At 35.2% G+C, this 24,170-nt stretch overlaps 1 protein-coding gene across 4 annotated transcripts in view; it reads right to left on the bottom strand.

Annotated features, from left to right (window-relative positions):
• The window catches only part of ADGRB3 (adhesion G protein-coupled receptor B3), an 823,957-nt gene that overhangs the window by 309,042 nt on the left and 490,745 nt on the right, over positions 1–24,170 (bottom strand). For all 4 annotated transcript variants that reach the window (XM_055134853.1, XM_004605882.2, XM_055134855.1 and 1 more), the window contains one exon: positions 23,392–23,435. In XM_055134853.1, coding sequence (XP_054990828.1) covers positions 23,392–23,435 — 44 coding nt within the window. The remainder of the gene's footprint in view (positions 1–23,391; positions 23,436–24,170) is intronic.

The following is a 24,170-nucleotide window of genomic DNA, read 5'->3' as shown; positions in this document are numbered from 1 at the left end:
TCGGAGGCCATGCGGGGGAATTGTGATGCGGGCCCAATGTAGACTAGAGACTGAACACAATGGCCACTCAACACCTTTATTGCAAACCACAACACCAAATTAGAGAGAGAGAACAAAAGGGAATACCCTGCCAGAGTGGCAGGTTGGGGTGGGGGGTGATGGGACTGGGGAGGTGGGAGGGATGCTGGGTTTACTGGTGGTGGAGAATATGCACTGGTGAAGGGATGGGTTCCCGAACTTTGTATGAGAGAAACATGAGCACAAAAATGTATAAATCTATAACTGTACCCTCACGGTGATTTACTAATTAAAAATAAATAAATGTAAAAAAAGAAACATTTCAGCTGGTTGGGGAAAGAACTTAAAGGTCCATCCATTACTTATCCATCTTATCCATTCAAAGCATGAGCCCTTGAACTTTCCTATCAGCCATTTCCAAATTGGAAGCATATTCAGAGCACTCCCATCTATGCCCTTAACAAAGTTTTGAGCATAAGGACCATGCAAAAACCTTTTGTTCTCTTAGTGTAGCTTAAACAGAAATTTGCTTTTATGTATAGTATTTTAAACCTAAAAACATGCTGACACCTGCATATTGAAGTGATCTAAATGAGTTTCTGCTTCATTCAGGGTTAAAAGGTCACTGAGTTTTTCTACAAATGGGAATACATCCAACTATGGTTCTTAAACTACATTTTAGGTGTTTTCATTTTATATAACCCAAGCAGGTGAATTAAAAATATCCTTTAATTTTATGTTTATAGATTCAGCAATGAATATTTGAGTTATACGAGAAAAATGTATATTTCAATGTAATAATAGAAGCCAATTTCTACTTCTGTCAATATCAACTGAATTATTCAAAGTTTCCTTTCCAGGGTGCAAACTGAGTGTCTGTGTAGATTTCCAAATATCCCAATGCTCAGAACCCAAATGCTAAATATTAATTACCTTGTATAGGTTGGTCCATTATTTATATTAAGTTTGAAACTAGTTTGGCTGGATATTTTATTTTATTTTGGAGAGTGGAGATCGGAGCCTTACTCAGGGGCGTTGAGGGATTACCCCTGGTTCTGTGCACAGGGGTCACTTTATTTATTTTTTATTTTTTATTTTTTTTTTGCTTTTTGGGTCACACCCGGCAATGCACAGGGGTTATTCCTGGCTCATGCACTCAGGAATTACTCCTGGCAGTGCTCAGGGGACCATATGGGATGCTGGGATTCGAACCCGGGTCGGCCGCGTGCAAGGCAAACGCCCTACCCGCTGTGCTATCACTCCAGCCCCCATGGGGGGGGGTCACTTTAGATAGTGCTTGAAGACAAGGTGCAAGAGTGGAGCCAGGGACAAAACATCTATTTTCCACGTGCAACACAAGCACTTTAACACCTGTAATATCTTTTCACCCTTAAGTTTGGACTAGTCAACCACTCCTAGAACACTTGCAAGTAAACTTTATACAGCAAACTGTAGCACTTTACTGTCATCCCATTGTTCATCGATTTACTTGAGCGGGGACCAGTAACGCCTCCATTGTGAGACTTGTTTTTACCTTTTTTTATTAATTCATTTTTTAAAATTTAATCAACCTGTGGACAGTTACAAAGCTTTCAGGTTTAAGTCTCAGTTATACAATGCTGGAACACCCATCCCTTCACCAGTGCCTAGATATTTATACATTCCACAACCCAGATCACAGTATACCTCTCCCCACCGCCCCCCCAGCCCCCAGCCCACCTGTGTAGCTGAAAAATTTCACTTTACTTTCACTTTACTTTGATTATATTCAATATTTCAACAAAAAACTATTATTGTTTGGAGTTTCTCCCCCCAAAATTGGACCTGCTGAAAAGGAAGCATTTGATAATTTGTTTTCCATTGCTGATAATTAAGAGATATGAGGTTGAGCAGCTGCAATAGCGGCTGCACGATTTTAGATTTCTGTATTTTAGTATTTTAGTAACTAAGTCCAGAGAAATTTCTGCCAGAAATTGCATCATTGCAAGCTTGTACCTCTTTGCTACTTTATATTCCACATATGAAGAATGCAATCTTTCTACGTCTCTTTCTTTCTGATTCATTTCACTCAACATGATACTTTCCATGTTGATGCACTTATATGTAAATTTCATGACTTCATCTTTTATAACAGCTGCATAGTATTCCATTGTGTAGATATACCAAAGTTTCTTTATTGTTGTTACTGTTTTTGGCATATCGAATATGCCATGGGGAGCTTGCCAGGCTCTGCCATGTGGGCAGGATACTCTTGGTAGCTTGCTGGGCTCTCCGAGAGGGACAGAGGAATCGAACCCGGGTCAGCGGCATGCAAGGCAAATTCCCTACTCACTATGCTAAGAATTTTTTCTTTTATTCTTTCTATAATTATTTGTTGAGAGCAAAACAGTCATTAGTCATAGCTAAAATATATCAATTAAATACCTTCCAATATAGAATAAGAGTTCTTAAACTATCTACCTGGTCCTGAGAGTCATTCTTGACTTGTATCACTCTTTTTGCCATTTATCAGTTATTCACCGAGTTCCTTTTGGATTTTGGTCACGGATATTTCTTTAATCTGTCCATGTCTCTTCACCTTACTTCTATTGCCCAAACTCCTTACTGTTTTATTTGAATTTCTAAAAGAGTCTCTGGAGAAGCTTCCTCCTTGCTATCTTGACCTCTCTGGTTAAATTTCTTTCTTTATCACTATACAAATTTGTGGGTACTTTTCTTTGCACATTTCTCTGGTTTAAAGAATTTTCATGGTTTTCATTATATTTAAGATAGGAGATTTTTTTTCCAATGAAAAGTTTGGGATAGGATAAATAGTAGGGCATTTGCCTTGCACATGGCTGATCTGAGTTCAATTCCTGGAATCTCATATGATCTCCTGAGACTGCAAAGAGTGATTCCTGAGTGCAGATCCAAAAATAAGTCCTGAGCACTGTTGGATGTGGCACAAAAAGGAAGGAAGGGAGGGAGGGAAGAAGGAAAGAAGGAAGGAAGGAAGGAAGGAAGGAAGGAAGGAAGGAAGGAAGGAAGGAAGAAGGAAGGAAGGAAGGAAGGAAGGGAGGAAGGAAGGAAGGGAGGAAGGAAGGGAGGGAAGGAGGGATGGAGGGAGGAAGGGAGGGAGGGAAGGAGGGAGGAAGGAAGGAAGGAGGGAGGGAGGGTGGGAGGGAGGAAGGAAGGAAGGAAAGAAGGGAGGGAGGGAGGGAGGGAGGAAGGAAGGAAGGAGGGAAGGAAGGGAGGGAAGGAGGGATGGAGGGAGGAAGGGAGGGAGGGAAGGAGGGAGGAAGGAAGGAAGGAGGGAGGGAGGGTGGGAGGGAGGAAGGAAGGAAGGAAAGAAGGGAGGGAGGGAGGGAGGAAGGAAGGAAGGAGGGAAGGAAGGAAGGAAGGAAGGAAGGAAGGAAGGAAGGAAGGAAGGAAGGAAGGAAGGAAGGAAGGAAGGAAGGAAGGAAAGGGGAGGGAGGGAGGGAGGGAGGGAGGGAGGGAGGGAGGGGGGAGGGAGGGAGGGATCAAAACTTCCTAAAAAGTAGACTTAACTCTTCCTTCTCTTCCTCTGCTTACATTTATTCTTGGGAAAGTCTACAACCTCTACTTCAGAACCTAGACCATAAGCACTCTCTTCCAACTATATACAGTATTACCATGTTCCAAACTGCTGCATATTCTGTTTTGAAACTTCTTCCTCTTCCCCAAAATCATCTACCAATACCCCCCTTCATTATATAACAGGCTTCGATAATCCTTTCAGGCATCATTTCTTTTGGCACATCTTTCTCAGATTCCATAATTTTGACAGAGTTCCCTCCATATGCATTCTTTTTCTAGTCAACTGCAACCATATGTTCAGTCAGTTTTCATCACTGACTGCAATTTCTTCATGTTTTTGTCTATTATTTGCATTATCAATATCTAATTTTTTTGTTCACCAAGTATATTACTATATTTTGTCTATGATCATGATAAGCAAATCAAATTTTCAGTCTATTTTGATTACCTTCTGCCTGCAAATATATCTATAATTTTGGGGTACAATCTGGTTGATGAAAGAAGTGAAATTATGAAAAGTTAATTAGAAATGTTACTTCCAATATAATTTTATATTTATAAAAATGGTTGTATATATAAAATTATATAAATTTATATATTTATATAAAATAAATAAATTTTTATATTTAAAACATATAAGATATGGAGACCAGTTTTACTGCTGCTGTCTCTCTTCAAAATATTCACTGGAGCTGATGTAAAGGTTCTGGACTGTTCTGATGCTCATTAAGGCTCACTGGTCTTGAAGTGTAGAGAAAAAAACAAGAGATGACCTAATCCTGATGACTACAAAATTTAAATGTTTGAATGAGCCTATTTATTATTTAATGTAAGATACAAAGATATTTTCTAGCAGGGGAAGAAAGATATGGGGAAGACATGGAAGGAGAAGTGACAACTTCTAAAACAAAGTCTTAGATAAACAGGAGGAAAGGGAATTCAAGGTCCATGAGATATGATCATATCTTCAGTCTGCTAAAAGAAACAAGGTACAGAAATTAAATTAAACACGTATTTAATAATGAATACAATTTTGCAACTTAAAAGTCATTAATTTTTTTTTAATCTGAAAAATTATGCCTGTGTGTGTGTGTGTGTGTGTGTGTGTGTGTGTGGTGGGGGATTGGTTCTGGGGCTGCACTTGGCGATGCTCAGGTGTTACTCCTGGTTCTACACTCAGGAATTACTGCTGGCAGTGCTCAGTTGAACATATGGGGTGCCAGGAATTGAACCAGATCAGCAGTGTCAAAGCAAATGTCCTACTCATTGTACTATCTCTCTGGCCCCTATGCCAAACTTTTAAGGTAATGATTTTTATTTAGTAATTATGAAAGATAGGAAGTTATTTTTGCATATTCTTTTAAGCCTAATAATGAAAGATAGGAAGTTATTTTTGCATATTCTTTTAAGCCTACTATTAAAGTTATTAGGTAAATTTTGTTACATTTAAGGTAAGTTTCCTTCCTATGATATTAAAAATATTGAAAATATTTACAGACTCTTAAGATAGACTATTACCCTGAATTTTAAATGACTAAGGCAAACATTCAGTACTAAATGACCTTTTCCAGAAAGTTTGGGTACTGTTTCTTTTACTGAAGAGACAACTAGCTAATTAGCCTGCATAACTGGTTTGTTCAGTTATAACTTCTTATGAATCAAGAGCATTAAATTAGTCCTCAACTGGCTGTAAACTTTGACTTGTGTTAATATCTCTCATATGATTAATAATATTGTGTAGTTTGTTCACTATTTTGTCTCTAGTACACTTAGTAATTATAATATATCATAGGTGTCCAATAAAAGTTTTGAATAATTGAATTGTGTTAAATAATAATTGAAGAAATCAGTGAGAGAGTAAATAAAAAAGAAATGGATGGACAGACATAATTATAAACCTTTTCATAATTATTTGATCAGTATGAGAAAATTCATCCAAGACAAGGTCACAGTACACTTACAGTCAAAGGATGGTGTTCACGGTGACATCACCTATTACTTTTGCATGTACAGTATATCACATTGCAGTCAATTTTCAGAGGCTCAAACTTCCTAACCAGATCAAGGTGAGGGAGCAGATGTAATGAAGAAGCTAATGAACTATTTGAGAAATATATGTAAATGAGACTCAGAAGTGTTTCTGATATTCCTAATAAACTACAAGGGTGAAACTAGCTCACAGGAAAACAAGATACATATCATAAATGTTCATTCATGATTAATCCATTTGTTCACTCACTCAATAAATAATTCCTCTGTACATGCATGAATACCTAATTCACATTTGTTATAAAAACAAAGAAATAGTACACATTCTAATAGACTTAATGATCATGCCTATTTCAGGTGATGCCAATATCTTACTACTTTTAACATATCTAATCACAGTTTGAACTGATTTATGTCCTGATGATATTTTACAATACTTTTCCTTATTATTAATGTCTATGATCAGTAATAGCAAAAAACTCATAAGAGAATTTACTGAGAAGAATTTACTTTATTTTTAAATATCAGAAAACAATGTAATACGTGGTCTTTAATGCTTCAATGAATTTCTACTAATTAACTCTAAATGATCACATCTTATTTTAAGACAACTGCAACCTCCTTTTCTAAACCTGTATTATCAACACAGAAGAGTCTCTTCTTTCACCAACTGTGGTTGAGTTAGCATTTAGTAGAACAAATCAATAACTTATCAGTAATTATGAAAATAATTTCCTTCTTTTATTGAAATACTTCACAGCCACTGCAGCTTAGCACTTTATTATTCTGGGTGGCGTAGGTGTTGTTGAAAGGCAGTGTGAAAATAAGAGCCTGAATTATGAATTCCTCCCATGAACACTGAATCATTGTATTTTCTGTAGCAAAAAGAACTTAGCATTTCTCTCTTGAAAGAAAAGGGTAGAACAAGAATATTTTAACTTTCAGGAACGCATAGATCACTATACTATATATTGAGCTAGATAGCTTATAAGCTCCGATATAGTAGCTTATTCTTTTATGTATACACATTCATATAACAATAATGAAACCTAAACACTTTGTGCGAATGCATATATTTACTTGGCCAAAAAAATAGCCTAGCAAATTTATTTTAACATTTTTTATTTCATTTCTACTCAGTAAATTTTTTAAAATACCATTCTCTTCCAGGAATTGTGACAGATTATTAAAACAACAGAAATGGAATAATATTGCAAGGACAGTCAGAGACATTCAGGGATTAAGGGATATCTCATTAGAGAAGCAGTGGTGTTTAGCACAGTATTTTTTTAGCAACCAAAACTATAAAAATTATATCCTTTTGTCCTTAGGTTTTGGAAGAAATCTTACACTCGAGAAACTTGGATATGTTTTCAGATCAGGTTAAAAAAAATCTACCAGCATATTCTGTGTTATTTTCCAATTCTCTATAGCTAAACATTTTGCATAGCTTCTTTTGACTTCCAAACATTGTTCAGTAAGAAACAACATTTCAAGACAACTGCAAGCATTTTGGATAACTAGCTACTTTACTTTCCACATTTTTTTAAGTCAGGAGAGATATCTGGTAATGGATTTAGAATACTGATATTAAACTTTCTATTTCCTAAGTCTCATTTCTCTTGTATGACACTAGAAGTTGACAAAAATTAAGCAAATGATATTTTTGAGAGCAGGCATGCAAAAGTGATCTAGGTCCCTTTCCTTCAGTCATCATATTCTGTCATATCTTTGAGTCATAAAGTGTTAAAGATGCTTATAGATGTACACAATGAGGTCTACTCTGGCAGGTAACAATTCAATAACTTCTGAAATTGGTTATGAAAACAAAGTAGTCTTTGTAGAACACTGGCTCTACATGTTTCCTTGAGCACTGACAGGACCGATTCCTGACCACAGAACTAGGTAAAAGTAGTAATATGACTACCAAAAGTAGTAATATGAGCTATGGATATAACCCAAAAGGCTGGCATGCAAACTTGGCATGTAGGAAGTCAGGGTTCAGTCTCCAGTACTGAATGTCCCCCTAGAACTCTTGGAAGCAACCCCCTGTTAATGTGCTGGGAGTAGCATGTGGTATGTCAAAGTGCGGTCCAAATTCCTTTTACGCACAAAATTAAAAAGAAAAAAAAAGACAAATAAAACACAAAAACTCACTGGTAGAAAGCAGTGAAAATAGCCAATAATGTGTCATATATTGGCAAAACAATGTTTTAGTTTTTCATGCGAGATATTCACCTTTTTCAGAGTAAATTTTCAAGTATTTTTTTCTTATTATAGATAATACTTACACATATTTTCAAAATACATTTGATTGTTTACAACCACAGCAAAATATATCATCTGCAATAGAGATGAATTTAACACCAAATATGATTTGTAAGATAATGTAATTATAGTTGTCACTTGGTTTAAACCTTTCAAATATAATAAATTATGCACATTATATCAAACAAAAATAATGGAGTATGCATACTTTTGTAATTACTATTACATGCTATTACACATAATTATTACTATTACACATACTACTACACATGGACTGGATCGATGGCACAGCGGGTAGGGCGTTTGTCTTGCATGCAGCCGGCCTGGGTTCAATTCCTCCATCCCTCTTGGAGTGCCCGGCAAGCTACAGAGAGTATCCTGCCCACACAACAGAGCCTGGCAAGCTACCTGTGGCATATTCTATATGTCAAAAACAGTAGCAAGTCTCCCAAGGGAGCCGTTACTGGTTCCCACTGGAGCAAATCGATGAATAATGGGACAATAGTGCTATGACAACAGTGCTACTATTACACATATTCATTTCTTATAGTCTTTGTTCAATTATTGTCAAAGTTCAATAAATAAACTATATGTATATATTTTTTACCAAAACTTAAAATAAAATTTCTTTACTTTGATATCAATTCACTAATTTTTAAAATATATTTTTAAGACAATTTGAAAAGGACTATTATAATTTTAAAATATATTTACAAATGCATATATAGTGAATTGTTTAGCCAATACTGTCTGAAGAGAGACATTATTAAGTTATTATGTGTCTACTATTAATTGCTGATTGTATGTTACACTAAAATTATAACATAATTATTAACTAATGTAAAGTGGGCATTTATGAAGATCAAAATTAAAAAATAGATTAAAGATTTAGGAAAATATCTAGTCTATTGTTTAGGATATATAAGTAGGGAAAATTTTTGTCTGAGTCATTCAGACAACCAAAAAAAATACAGTTCTAAAAGTATCTTATGTTAATTGTGGAAAATTAAAATCCTGGATCTTTTTGGAAAGAGAATCTCATACATTAACAAATTAAGTGAGGTTCACCAGGGGCCTGTCTTTACCAATTTCAGGGTGTATCTATTAATAATATATCCATTAATATTTTAACAACCTCTTTTTAAAAGTTCTGTCAGAAAGGTCTCTTGGAACCGCCCCAGAGATACTACAAACAGTATAAACTGGTGAGAAATATTGGATGAATTCCCAGTTTGCTGTTATTGATTTCTGAGATATTTGGTTTAAGTAAATACTTTGAAAACTGTTTTCAATGGCTTTGTGATGATAAGAAAGAAAAGCAGGGTAAATGGAGTATGGTGCAGAGCAGATGTAAGTACTAATGAATATTCTCTGAGGCACATAGGAGTCTCTTAGTCCGCATCATGTGGCATGGCTTTGTTCAATTTTTCTCCCCTGTTTCCACACTCCTTCTCAAGATATCTGAGAGCTAAGAAACACATTATGCTTCCAAGTACTTGAAGCTCATTTTTAGGTCAAGGAATATGAAAGATTATCTTTACATATTAGAAACTTTCATTATATTATGGGTGACCCAGACAACTCGCCTATCTCCAAAGCCATTGTTGAGCACTGTCATGTTTTAGCTGTTGGGAAGCCTGGTCAGGGACTTTACCTGCTGAACCTCTGACCACCTAGTGCTGTAGGCAATATTAGGTTCATTTTGACTTTTAAGGATTCTAGAGCTTAGAATACTTAGTCTATTAGTTACCATAAACTTTTCTATGTTACTGATTTTAAAATTCATAGCTAATTTCCAGTCTCATTTTTTAAAATAAGGAGCAGCCTTACTGACAAATTGGAAGCCTCAATTCCTCTAGTATTTCACTATAAATAGAAATATGTGCAGTGATGTTCTCTTCAAAAATTTATCATTTTTATATCATTATTCATATGGTAAATACATGTCTATGGGAAACTATAAATGTAGAGGTCACTGGAATTATATCAGATTTAGAAATATCTGTTACTAATATCAAAGATTCTCTATTTCTGAGTTTTAATAGGATGTAGAAAATGACAATGAAAAAGAGAGTGCACTATAATTTTTTTTAGAAGATAAGTTGTCTTGATTAAAAATGGTTTCATTTTATATAATATGGCTATCCTCTGGCTCAGTGTTTTAGCTATTTCAATTTCAGAAACTATTTAACTTCCTTAATTTATGCTTCCATATGGTTAAAATAATGACTACTTAAGCTCATTTGATCTCTTTCTAGGGAGGATAGAAAGATATTTAGGTTGCAGACAAAACTTACATGAAGATTGAGGGTTAATTTAAGAAAGCCAACTAGAGACCAGAGAGTACTGGGCTTAAGTTTCATGCACTGCAGGCAGTAAACCCTGGTTCTATTCCTGATAGCACATGGTCTCCCAAACATAGCCAAGGAAACCTTGGGAGTTGTTCCCCAGCATCACTAGTTTTAGCCAGAAAGGCTTCTGAGTGCAATTGGGAATAATCCCTAGTACCGAAACAAGCAGATATCATTGAGCTACACTAGCATGAGACAGGGACAAATGGAGACGTTACTGGCGCCTGCTCAAACAAATCAAATAAGATCAACAGGATGACAAGTGATACAAGTGATACTGGAGAAACTTGGTAGCACAACATCCCCTCATTTAACTGCTCACAAAGTTGATGAAAATACTAGGAGGGGGTCTAAGACTCCTGATCACAACTTGGGAAGCTCATGTACTCCTCCCTGGGGAAGCTAAATGGAAAGAACAGAGCACTCCACCGCCAAATGCAACAGTTAGATTTGGGCTTGCTTTATAAAGTATCTGGACAATTTTGAACACCCAGAAATGAATCTTAAAAGGATACCAGGCACATTTTGGTACTTGTTAACTATATATTAATTATATAAATAAACTGTAGTATGTTGAAAAGAATGGAACTAATCATTGGAATTAAATGTTCTTCACTATTATATATTTATCTGGACTGGAGCAATAGCACAGCAGGTAGGGCATTTGCCTTGCATGCAGTTGACCCAGATTCAATTCCTCCACCCCTCTCGGAGAGCCCAGCAAGCTACCGAGAGTATCCCACCCACAAGACAGAGCCTGACAAGCTACCCATGGCATGTTCCATGGCATGTTCAGTATGCCAAAAACAGTAGCAACAATTCTCACAATGAAGACATTACTGGTGCTCGCTCGAGCAAATTGATGAACAACGGGAGGACAGTGCTACAGTGCTACTATTATATATTTATCTACACTTCTATACATCTTTATACTACATAATTTATTTATTTGTTATCCTTATATTTTTATCAGTTCCCTATACACATTTGTCCCCCATATAAGCTTCAAAAAGCAGTTATTTTTCCTTTATGTTCAATGACATATGTCCTAGGTACCTTAAACAGTAGATGATAGACTCTTAAGAAATATTTGTGGGGCTGAAGCAATAGCACAGTGAGTAGGGCATTTGCCTTGCAAGAGGCTGACCCGGGTTCAATTCCCAGAATTCCATATACCCCACCCCACCCCCAGCACTGCCAGGAGTAATTCCTGAGTGCAGAGCCAGGAGTAATCCCTGAGCATCGCCGGGTGTGACCCAAAAAGAAAAAAATTGCTATAAGAATCAATGCAGTTACTGAGCACTATTTGTAAACCTTTTGTTAAACATGATAACATTAACAAAGATGAGTACTACATATTCTAGCCCCCAAAGTAAATAAATAAATCTAGATGGAAATATCAAGTTGATAAAATATAAGGTAGACAACAGAATGGTTATCAAATAAATACATAGGCACAAAGTAGTTTTTATAATAATATGTTTTAAAATCAGGACACTATTGATTAATTATAGGTATGAAAAGATACTGATTTCTTATTTCCAGCACTAAGTCACTTCTTCCAGAATAATTTCTCTCTTTTAGAATGGTGCTGCCAGAAGTAATAGAATAAAAATTTAGATATATTTACATAAGTTCAGCCCTCATAGATTGACATATTGGTTTGGAATAATCTCAGGGGCTTAGATAACCACTTTACTGAAATTAATTAAAAATAATAGAGGGTTAAATTAATACCATCAAGTGCTTAATAGAGGTAAATGCCATTACATTCTGGTTAGCAATAAGAACACATGAAAAAAGTATACCATTAGGTAAATTCACCACTGTGTTAATGCCATAGTGTGTACACTCATGAAGACTTACATATAATAACCATACTTTACACCTAGACTATATATAGGCATCATGATCACATATGGGGACAGTAATTGGCTCAAAGATTCTACACAAATAACTACGCAGCTGCAAGAAAAGATAAAGACTTGCAGTTAACATCTTGCAATTTGCTGCATCTTGGATGGAAGTAGATGACATCATGTTAAGTGAAATCAGTCAAAGATGGAAGAACAAATGCTGTATGATCTCACACATCTGTGGTTTGTAGAGAAAAAAAATAAAGGGAGAGACTAAAGTACTACAAAATTGTAGTCTTGTATTTTTATACTGGTATTATCAATTAGTGTGGGAGGGAGAGGACATAAGAAAAGGTGGAGTAAAATAATGATAGAGGTGGAAAATCTGGGGCACTTTGGTGTTGTGAAGTTGGTGTTACTGTACCCCTAATAAAACTATGGAATTAACACTAGTTTAACCCTGTTATCTAAAACTGTTGTTCAACCTGTGGTCCATGGACTTGCAAGTAGCAGCAGATATTACACTAGTAAAAAATTGTGATTTTATAAGATCAAATTTATAAATATAAATATAAATATAAATCCATTTGGTTTTGTTTGTCAGATGGTCTGCAAAATATTTCTCTCAATTTTCTCCATCTTCAGGTTTAAAAATGTTCATGAACTTGGGACAATGTTTAAATATAAAAAGAAGAAATTGATATAGTAAAATAAAAAATTAGGTATACGTAGATGTTTAAAACCATAAACTTACTAGTATCTTACTATTAATGAACTTATTTTCATAGGTGATGATAAGTAATACTGTAGCACTGTCATCCTGTTGTTCATCAATTTGCTCAAGCGGGCACCAGTAACATCTCTATTGTGAGACTTGTTGCTACTGTTTTTGGCATACAGAACATGCCACGGGTAGCTTGCCAGGCTCTGTCGTGTGGGCAGGATACTCTCGGTAGCTTGCCGGGCTCTCCAAGAGGGATGAAGGAATCGAACCCGGATCTCCTAGTAATCTGGAGTAATCTCCTTAGATGAAATTTGTCCTTGAGTTAATCTCCTGGAGGAATGGTTTTAAGTCTTTGTTGATTTGTTGTTCAAACCACCTTTGTATCACCACCCCACATGATTGCTATATAAACTAAGACTGTAAGATTGATGGGGGATCCAGAGCCAGGAGAATGAAGGGGGATCCAGAAGGAGAATGAAGTAACATGGGGGAGGAAGAAGCAGGAGGAGAATGAGAGGAGAATGGAGATGGGAATGGAATAAACTGCAACTGAGACCAACCAGCCTGACCCTCATTCCTTCCTTAGCCTGCCCATCGCCATTGACCCCCTTGGGGCGGGGGAAGTGATCAAGACCACTGAATGCAAGTGGCAAGAGAAGTAGAGTGCCACTGCCCTTTAGTAATTACACAGTGTGGTAACATTGAACCCCTAAAAACTATAAACATTTATTCACATATAAATGAATGTTATCACAAATAAATTTAGTTATAAACCAAATTTTTGAAGAAACAAAATTTGTTTCTTTTTGTTGTTTCTTTTTTTTTTCTTTTGTTGTTTGCTTTTGATCACACCCAGAAGTGTTCAAGGCTTGCTCCTGCATCTGTGCTCAGGGATCACTCCTAGCAAGGTCCAGGGTGCCATACATGATGCCAGGGATAAAACGCAGACAGGCCATATGCAAAGTAAACACTTTATGCATTGTACACAGTTCTAGCCAAAAGCAAGATTCTTAGAAATTACAAATGAAGACAAAAAACATTATTGAAATATCTTTAATTTAAAAAATTAAAACTAAGGACCAGAGAAATGATACAGTTGGTAGGGTGCATGCCTTGCACATGGTCAACCTGCATTTAATCCGTAGCACCCTATTTTCTCCACTGAGCTCCATCAGGAGCCATCCCTGTGTGCAGAGCCAGAAGTAAGCCCCGAGCACATCTGTTTGTAGCCTGCAAATACTCCCCCACCAGAAAAGAAAATTTCTAAAACTACTGAAAAAGAAATTCTATCTACTCTTGGACTTTCTATCGTGAACATGTTTGCATCCATTCCCACTCTACTATCCCAATGTGCATGAAATTACTCTCTATGACGTGACAAGTTGTGAAAAATGCTTGAATGCACTTTTGGAGATGAGGTGTCAATTTTTTCATTCTGAAGGACCAGAAAGCAAATATTTTAAGACTTGTAGGCCATCTGGTTTCTGATGTAATGATTCATAGTTGCAGCTTTTGTACAAAAGCAGTCATAAAAAATATGTAAACAAAGAAGTATTACAGTATTCCAATACAGTTCTATTAAACAAGAGAAAAAAGGGAATATTAGTCTAGATTTTTGCAGACTGGGTGGTTCTAGGTTTTCATTTGCCAAATCCTTCTTTGAAGATAAAGAAGAGGTTTACAATAAAAAATTATCTGCAGCCATTTTTCTCTCAATGTTAACCTACAAAGCATGCACTAAAGGGGTAATATAATGTTTCTTATACTTTCCAGTTCATGATAATGGACATAACGGGTTATGAATAATATTGCAGGCACTGATGTAAACATTACCAATTTATATACTAATAAATTCAAGGTTGTGCCTTCAGGAAAGAAGGTTCAATAACATACAATCTATGATGTCATTTAAAACAAGGCAAAGAAAACAAAACATTTTAAAGAATAAGAGAAAATCTTTTCCCTGAAGAAAGCTGAAGCAAGACCATTTTGAAGAATGATTTATCAGAAAACGCAAAAGTGAATATCAGAAAAGTTCAAATTATAATACACAGTGCAAGGCAGAAAAGCCAATTTGAATGCATCATTAATTTTCATCCTTAATTTATGATGATCTTTCATCAGAAAATTATTGTTCTATTGGTTTTGCAGTACTTTTAAAACAATAAACTTGTTTTTCACAAAAATGCAAAAAAAATTTTCAATGACAGAACTTGAAAGCACTAACTACTACGATTTTAGGCACAACATAGCACTTGATTTTTTGAGATTCAATAGATATTAAGTCACAAGGACTGACATTTTGATAATGCAAATGTCCAATATTCCTATTTCTGTCAGTAGATAAAAATTATAACATGATGTTATAATAATAAAGTAATCATCTGACATGAATGAATAATGAAAATTTCCACATAATCATGACATCCTAGATCTTAAACCTCAGAAAATTTAACTGCTTCTTTTAATAAATCCATTTGGCTTCAGATATATACACTAAATACTAATTACATAAAATATAAGTCAGAAATAAAGTTATTCTTAGCCCCAGAGATGTAATACAAAAAGTAGAGTGTCTACCTTGCATGTGGTTTGACCCCTGATTTGCACTTTCATACCTTGTAAGGTCCCTGAGCCCATCAGGAGTGATCTCTGTGTTCAGAGTCAGGAGTAAGCCCTGAGTACTTCTAGGTGGGGCCCCAAAACATAAAACAAACAAAAGAAATATCTATTCTTACACTTATATTGAAGCGACATGAACTTATAGACTAATCAGTAAAACTATATATCTATATCCAGGACATGTTAAACATACTGAAATCACACACATAGATGCTAATTTGGAAGACTAAATATCATGGCTGTGTCATATAATCATAATTTTACAGATTAGAGCCTGGCAAGCTACAGAGAATATCTCACCCGCACGGCAGAGCCTGGCAAGTGCCCTATTTGGTATGTCAGAAACAGTAACAAGTCTCACAATGGAGATGATACTGGTGCCCGCTCGAGAATCAAAAGGACGACAGTGTTACTAACTGGATATACTCAGTTAAATTCTTAACATGGGTTACACAAATCAATGTGTGTACTAAATCACTTGATTTATTACAACTATTTATTTAAAAAAATAGTTTTAAACCTACCCTGAAAAATCAAATTACTAAAGAATAGTAGAAGTAGTGACTTCTAAAAATCATGACTTTATGTATATTGAGTATTCTGAGTACCGACTTTTTCATTGTTCGGGAAAATATTGGTTATGTAAATTCAGCTATGTACACATCTATATTTTTATTAAAACAATGAAATATTTCTATTTTTGCCTCACAAAGATATTATTATATTTTGTTTTTTAAATTGTGTCTAAGCTAATATCAACACAAGATCTCTTTCTTATTCTTTTTCTTTTTATCCTTTAAAATAACTACAAGAATGTGAAGTACTCTGCTTACTCTCATTTACCATAATTTGGAAAGTGCTTAAAAAAGAGAAATTTATCATTTGATTATAACTTGAAAAGGAAAGTAGGGTATCTGATGATAGCATTGCTTTACATCACTGTTTTAACTTTGAATAGCTAACATATTTTTCTTTTTCTGAGGTCAAACATTAAATCTCTCAGATGAAATAGGTATGATATAGGTCAGTCATCTACAGTGCAAAAAAAAAAGATAATTGCAACCTCTCTGGAATGATGGGATGAAGATGGAGTTATGGTCTTATATTCACTAGGAACCATACTGCAAAATAAGTGAAATGGTTGTTTCCAATATGAATGATTTAAAGAAAAACTAATATAAATAACTTAGAGAACTCAAAAAAAAAATAACCTGATTGAAAAGGAAAAAAACAGGCCAAAGATCTGAATAGATCTTTCTCTGAAGATAACCAATCTATCTATTCACTGAGATAACCAATGAAATGTTCATCATGCCTATCACTAGGTAAATACAAGTCTAGTGTCCAGTGAGATATCTCCTCATACCTGTGAGAATGGTTACTGTCTGAAATACAGGAAAAGGCAAGAGCTGGAAGGGTTGGGAGGAGCAGAGGACTCTCAGAAACTCTTAGTGGGAATTTAAATTGATGCAGCCAACTATAAAAAACTGGAGATTGCACAAAAATTAAAATTAGAAACCCCGTATGATTCAGCCAGATGATCCACTTCTGATTATTTATCCTAATTTTTATAAATAATAATTTAAAAAGATGTACGGACCCCATAGTTACTTCAGCCCTATTTTTAATAGCTAATAGATATAAGCTACTTACATATAAAGTGGCAGATGAATGAACAGAAAGGATATATTTTTCTCTGCCTTCTTTAAGAATAGACGCATATTGGGGCTGGAGTGATAGTGGAGTGGGTAGGCATTTGCCTTGCACGCGGCCGACCCGGATTCAATCCCTGGCATTTAATATGGTCTCTCAAGCACTGCCAGTAGTGATTCCTGAGAGCAGAGTCAAGAATAGCCCCAGACCATCGCTGATTGTGACCCCAAAAAGAAAATATAAAAGAATAGACGCATACAACACAACATGCAGCAGAATATTACTTATCTATTAAAAAACCTCATTTCAGAAACAGGGTTAGACCCCGAGGACTTTATTCTAAATGAATAAATCACACAGACAAAGACAAACGTCAGTACATCACTAATATGTGGAATATAGAGAGACAAAGCATCAAACATACAGGAAACAAATAAACAAACACAAAGAAACCAAACTCCTAACAGAACACAGATTGGTAGTTACCAAACGGGAAGAGCAATGGAGTGTGGGAACAGAAAGAATGGGTAAAATGGCCCAATGATACAGTGAACAGAGACACTAGATCTTTTAGAGTTATTGACCATTATGCAGTATAAATAGCTTTTATTTATGCATAACTATATAACTATAAAGTTACAAAACTGGAACTTATATACTGTTTTGAACCAATACTATTTTAATAAAACTTCATAGAAAAAAAGGAAAGAAAGATGTTTTGAATATGAAGATAAAGAACTCTAGAAATAAGATGAGTCATTTCAATTATTTATCTTTGAGATTAAACAAGCCACTGTCAATCTCAGTCAAAATGTGACTATCCCAGTTACAATAAATCAATTTATAATGTATAGAAAGCTTTGTTTGTTCACTAGGTAGGTAAATAAATTGCAAACATATTGATAAAGTTTCATCAATTAAGAACCTACAAGTAAATTTTATGTGATTGAAACTCTGGAACATTTTCTGCAAGCAAATATGGCTCTTTCAAGATTTGATAGCATAGGTTAGTGCTCTAATACCCATGAACACCATTCACCTTTGCTTAATGCAAAAGTAGGATTTTGAGCTTTTAGGACTGTAGTCATCACCTGTGTTCCAATTCTCAAGTTTCAAATTTAGAGTAGTCCAAATAATTAAAAATAGTAACCATTCAAATAATAACTTGGTATGCTGTTGAAAGAAAACTTAAAAAAAGAGAAACAATTGTAAATAAAATAAGACTACTTCTTCATTAAGATAAATTTTCAATTTATCTCATGTTATTCACGACAAAATATTCCATGCATCCTGCTAGTTATCCAAAAAACTACAAAAATATGTGTTAAATATGTCTGAAACTATTGTGTTTAATCATAGAAATATGGCTATCTTTGGGTAGTAGTTTTCTACTACAAATAAAACAGTTATTTACTTTTTATTGCAGACCTAGTACCCCCAAAAGCTAATGCACATTTGATTCAATATCCCAGAATTAAAATTGTGAAAACTGCACAAGTTAATAAAATAAGAGTTAAATTAAAAATAAACATAATTTTTAAATGTTTTTATGTTAAAATATTATCTTAAAAATAAACATAAAAATTGTTGGGGCTGGAGCGATAGTACAGTGGAAAGAGCATTTATCTTGCATGTGTCTGACCAAGATTCAATCCCCGCATCCCATATGGTCCCCTGAGCACCACCAGGAATGATTCTTGAGTGCAGAGTCAGAAGTAACCCTTGAGCATCATCGGGTGTGACCCCCAAAAGCCAAAAAAATTAAATGGAAAGACTATTTGAGAGTAAAATATTTATTCTCATACAAAACAAAAAAAATCAATGTATATTCAAGGAGCATATATACTATGTGCATGTGAGAAGAAATATAAATATATCTCTTTTGTGATGTTTAATTTTTTGGGGAGAGGCAAAAACCTTGTAAATAAAAATAAGAAGTTAGAATGGAATTATTATGTTAATAATAATAATTATTATATCATCTATTATAATAATTATAATAATTATGTAATAATTATTATAATATCTTTGTAATATTTCAAATGAAATATTATAAAGAAAACCACAGTGCAACATTTTAGACTGGTTGGAGACTAACACAAGAAGGAACTATAGGGGAATTGTTGAATGACATTGGGTTGTCCTTGCTTCTCCCCCAGGGAGCTTAAGGTTCACAGAGTTACTCCCACAATAGTGCCCCTGAGGCACACCCAATTCCATCAAACACTAATAATCCTATCTTGCTTTTATTTTTCCTTTATGCTATTTGCATGGTTTATTTAGCAATGTCTTTTTGTATACACACAAGAGGACACTTCATGATATGCTTTGTAGCATGGGAGTTAATTAACTCCAAAATAATATTTATTCCTGGACATCCATATTTATTTGACTTAAGCCTCAGTTGCCCGAAGTTGGGCTGGAGTGATAGCACAGTGGGTAGGGCATTTGCCTTGCATGCAGCCAACCCGGGTCTGTCCCTCTCCAAGAGCCCGGCAAGTTACCAAGAGTATACCGCCTGCACAGCAGAGCCTGTCAAGTTCCCTGTGGTGTATTCAATATGCCAAAAATCAGTAACAACAAGTCTCACAATGGAGACGTTACTGGTGCCCACACGAGCAAATCAATGAAGAATGGGATGACAGTGACAATGCAGTTGCCCGTAATTCCTAGCATTCCACAAGCAGGGTCCTGATGAAGGGACCGTAGAGCCCAGGGGAAGCTGTAAGCTACTCTGGCATTAAAAGGAGACGAGCTAAGCACCATAAGTATAAGTTAGGAGCACGGTACTAACTTATGTTAGGAACTGTTATGACCCAGAAAGAAATAACTGAATAATGACTCTGCTGGGGTTAGGAAAGACTAACTTGGCCTGAGGACTATGGTCTGGAATATATAGCAAGTGATCTCAAGGAAGAGCCAACCTCTAAGCTTAATATATCTCTTACTATGTTCATACAAAATAACTAGAAATATTATAAGAAATAAATGTACTATGATGGTTTAAACTGATTACTAGCAGAGGAAAGGAGAAAGCTATGTATCCTAGATGGAATCTCACAATTCAGAGGATTTCCTAGTAATCTGGAGTGCTGAACCCTCAGATGAGAGTTTGTCCTTGAGTTAATCTCCTGAAGAGGAGTGGTTTTACCTCTGCTTGTTGTTATGTCAATGTTCAGCCCCACCTTTGTACCTCCCCACCCTTTATGATTTCTATAAAACTATGCTGTAAGGTGTAAGAGGGGACGAGACGTTGAAAACGAGGAGCATTAGAACTGGGCCTTTGGAGACATTGGGACTTCGAGGTCTTTGAAGACTGGAGATGTGTGAGGACAAGGAGGACTAGTTGATGATGATGACTGGAAGTAGAGGAGTATGAGACTAAGATGAGACTAGGAAGAAGATAATGAAGAGGAGGACTTTGAGGTCTACAAGGAGAATCATGTGATGGAACTATGATGATTGGAACTATGGCCAAAACTAGGACTACTATCGTAAAGGAAAAGGAGATATCAGACTATGCTGGGGAACAGAGAGAAATAAACTACTGACAACTCCGGTCCCAGTTTCTCCATTCCCCTGGTCCTTCAACCACCCACCACCACCATCCTTTGGCCTGGGGAGGTGGCTCTCAGCCACCGAACGCTTGAGTGACCCCCACACCTTTTCTTAGAAACTCACGGGGTTCATAGCAGTACAGTATAAGATTAAATAAATTGAAAATTACCTTAAAAATACTATGTCATTTAAAGATATATCTATGTAATGCAGCAGTTACAAAGAATGGAATTTATGTAATAGAATTTATGTAATAGAATTTATGTAATAGAATTCCTGAGACAAAAATTAAAATTCTACATGTAAGATATAGTATAATACTATTTATCTATAATAGTGTTGCTTCCTATGGGTATAGCATATTCCAATGCAGAAATGAATGCCAATAGCAGTATATAGCAAAGATTAAACAAGAGATGGACTTGACTACTTGCTTATGCTTTTAAAGTTTACAGGTTGAAGATTACTTAAAGTTCAAATCTTAATCAAGACTAGTTCTAAAAACAAGATCAAAATAGAAGAATCAATATAAAAATATAAATTAAAGTCATCTTAATCCTAAGTTGTTGAAAACTCACCCCCAGATAAGCCATCAAACGATGGATAAGTCTGGTAAAAACCATAATGGGACAGATGCCTGTCACAGTGTAAAGCTTTTCAATCATTTTTAAATATACCAAGAAAACTTGAACTACAATGATCATTTCAGTTAATAATGCTTTGAAAGGCAACTAAACACACATCCTATAACTGAATGATTTTCTTCAAGGGCAACTTAAAAGCTGAATTTTATAAAGTTAGGACTTGTTCTTTGTGATGGATAAGAGTCATGTTATCAGCAGATGTTAGAGAAAATAGAATGTGATTCATTCCTAAAGTGAACACTGACCTCAAACAGCAATAGCTTTAGAAATTAAATTTAACACCTTAATCATTCTGTGAAGGAAATCAAGAGAGGCCCAAAAGGGGAAATTCTGTTTATTCTTGGAGAATCCCATTTACAAACCTAACATTCCTTTGAAGCAACGTAAAACTTTCTCCAATTTAGATCTACATAGAAGCACATTCTACCTGTTTCAAAAATAATAAAATGAAATAAGAGCTGATTTTTATTCATGAAAATATACAAGATGTTATAATCAGAAATTTAAGAAAGCATAGTTTCTTGAGTATAAAACATGCAATTAGATTTTTATAGCATTATATTATTCCCTTGACTATACAAGATACAAAGCACTGCCATAGAACAAAACTAAAAAATATCTTAGAATACAATTCTCATCTTTCCTGGGTATTGGTACAGCGCAAAACTTGTAAGTATTTTATTATTATGGATATCCCTAATATGATATAAAAATAGAATAAAAATATCAGTGAGTATATCCGGCTCATGTAATTATGAGGCCAAGTTGGAATTCTCTTTATGAGATTGAGGTTTTCCTAGCAGAGAATATGCTGAATGGCATTGATTTCTCACCCATGTTGTACTATAGTTTAAATTTTATCCAGAGGATTTGACAAGATGGTGCAGTCGGTAGTGTGTTTGCACTGCATAAGGACTATATGAGTTAAATCCCAAGCATTCATTATGGTCTCCGGAGCACTGCCAGGAGTGCTCCAACACACACACACACACACACACACACACACACACACATCCTTATTATTATTATTATTATTATTATTATTATTTTTTGCTTTTTGGGTCACACCCGGCGATGCACAGGGGTCATTCCTGGCTCATGCACTCAGGAATCACCCCTGGCGGTGCTCAGGGGACCATATGGGATGCTGGGATTAGAACCCGGGTCGGCCGCGTGCAAGGCAAACGCCCTACCCGCTGTGCTATCACTCCAGCCCCCCTTATTATTTTTTTAATCATGCCCATAGACTAAGAATAAGCAAACTGCAGGTAGGTTTTAGATTTTTTAATGTACCTTTTCTTAAGTTTCAAAAAATTCCTAATGAGAAGTGAGTATATCAGAAACCTCAGATATAGATCATATGATCGATGAAGAACATAAGAAAGAAAAACCTGAGACCATATAGAACACAACGATGCAGTGTTCAGAGGATCAGGCAATCTGTTTGCAATACTGAAATAAATCTGCATAAATATTTTTTAAAGATTCAAAACTGATCTATGAATTCTTTTGCTTTTGGAACATTAGAAATGCATAGAATTATCAGTGAGAGTAAGGTTATTTTCACCAAAAATCTTACAACTATTTCAATAAAGAAATTTTTGAAAATCTATTCATTTGTATTTATTGCAATTATGTTCTTTTGTCTTCATGAATTCATAAAATACATGAATAATAAAACTAAATGTCACTCAATGTTTTTATGACTTGGAAAGAATTTTGAAAACAATTTGGAAGGCCCATATAAATATTGTATTCATCTGATAATAAATTCAAGGTCATGCAAGCAATGTATTATCTTAAATGATCACAGAAATTGCTGTTTTGTTCTATAATTTTAAGGTGAATTACTTTCAAATATTTGAAAGAGCATTTGTGCTCCTATAATTTACAAATATTAGAACTCTTAAAAAATCTTCAGGGTATTCACATTACAATGTCCCTTATACAATAGATAATGCATTCTATCTTCAAACATAATCTGATGGCATCATCACACACAAACACATTCATCACACTGTCCAGAAGATTCAAAGAGAAGAATATTATCTATTTATGTGTAACTCACATCCCTCCTACTTATATTTAAGTTGACTAGCAGGCAGCTGAAATAACTGAATGTGCCTTGAATATTTTGTCCAAAGTAATGTGAGAAAACATCTGTCACTTACGTTTTTGAGTCATCCCACAACACACAATAGGGATTCAAAGTACCCTAAAAATAAACAGAGAAGGAATAATTGTAACTTAAGTGTATACAACAAAAAAAATCAAAGATTCCTTTTAAACCAAGCAGAATTGTTGATTTCTTATCTTGCAGTATGATATTTTAAACATTCCACCTATTTTTTTCTTTTCAATACAGGAAATTTATATATGCTTTCCATAGAGTTGTTGACATATCTTATGAAATTCTACCATGAAAATAATGCATTGGGGCTGGAGAGATTGCACAGGAGTTACGGCATCTGCCTTGCATGTATACTACCTGAGTTCTATCCCCGGCATCCCACATGTCTGCCACCAGTGTTAGGAGTGATTCCTGAGTGCAGTCAGGAATATCCCCTGAATACCACTGGGTGAAATAATGTATTTATTCCAAATGTCAGACTGCAATTTTGTTGTTGTTCTTTTTTGGTCTGTGTATTTGTTTGTTTTTGGCCAAACCTGAGAGTGTTTGGTGGGTTGTTCCCAGCAGTCTTCATGGAATGATGTCATATTAGAAATCAAACCTGGCCTTCTGCATGCAAAGCATGAACTCAGCCTGTTGAGTTATCTTACTGGCCCTCTTATTTTTTTAAGTGAAAGTGAAACTCTAACAAGGTCCCTATTTTGATAGTTTCTATTTCTTGCTTGGCTTTGTTTTCTGTAGAATATTCAGTATTGGATTCGTGCCCTTAAGAACGGCAAACTATTCACGGTATTTAAATCATAGTGAAGTGCCCTATAT

Source organism: Sorex araneus, chromosome 4 (assembly GCF_027595985.1).
Source record: "Sorex araneus isolate mSorAra2 chromosome 4, mSorAra2.pri, whole genome shotgun sequence".
NCBI lineage: Eukaryota > Metazoa > Chordata > Mammalia > Eulipotyphla > Soricidae > Sorex > Sorex araneus.
This window is presented reverse-complemented; position numbering and strand designations above follow the sequence as displayed.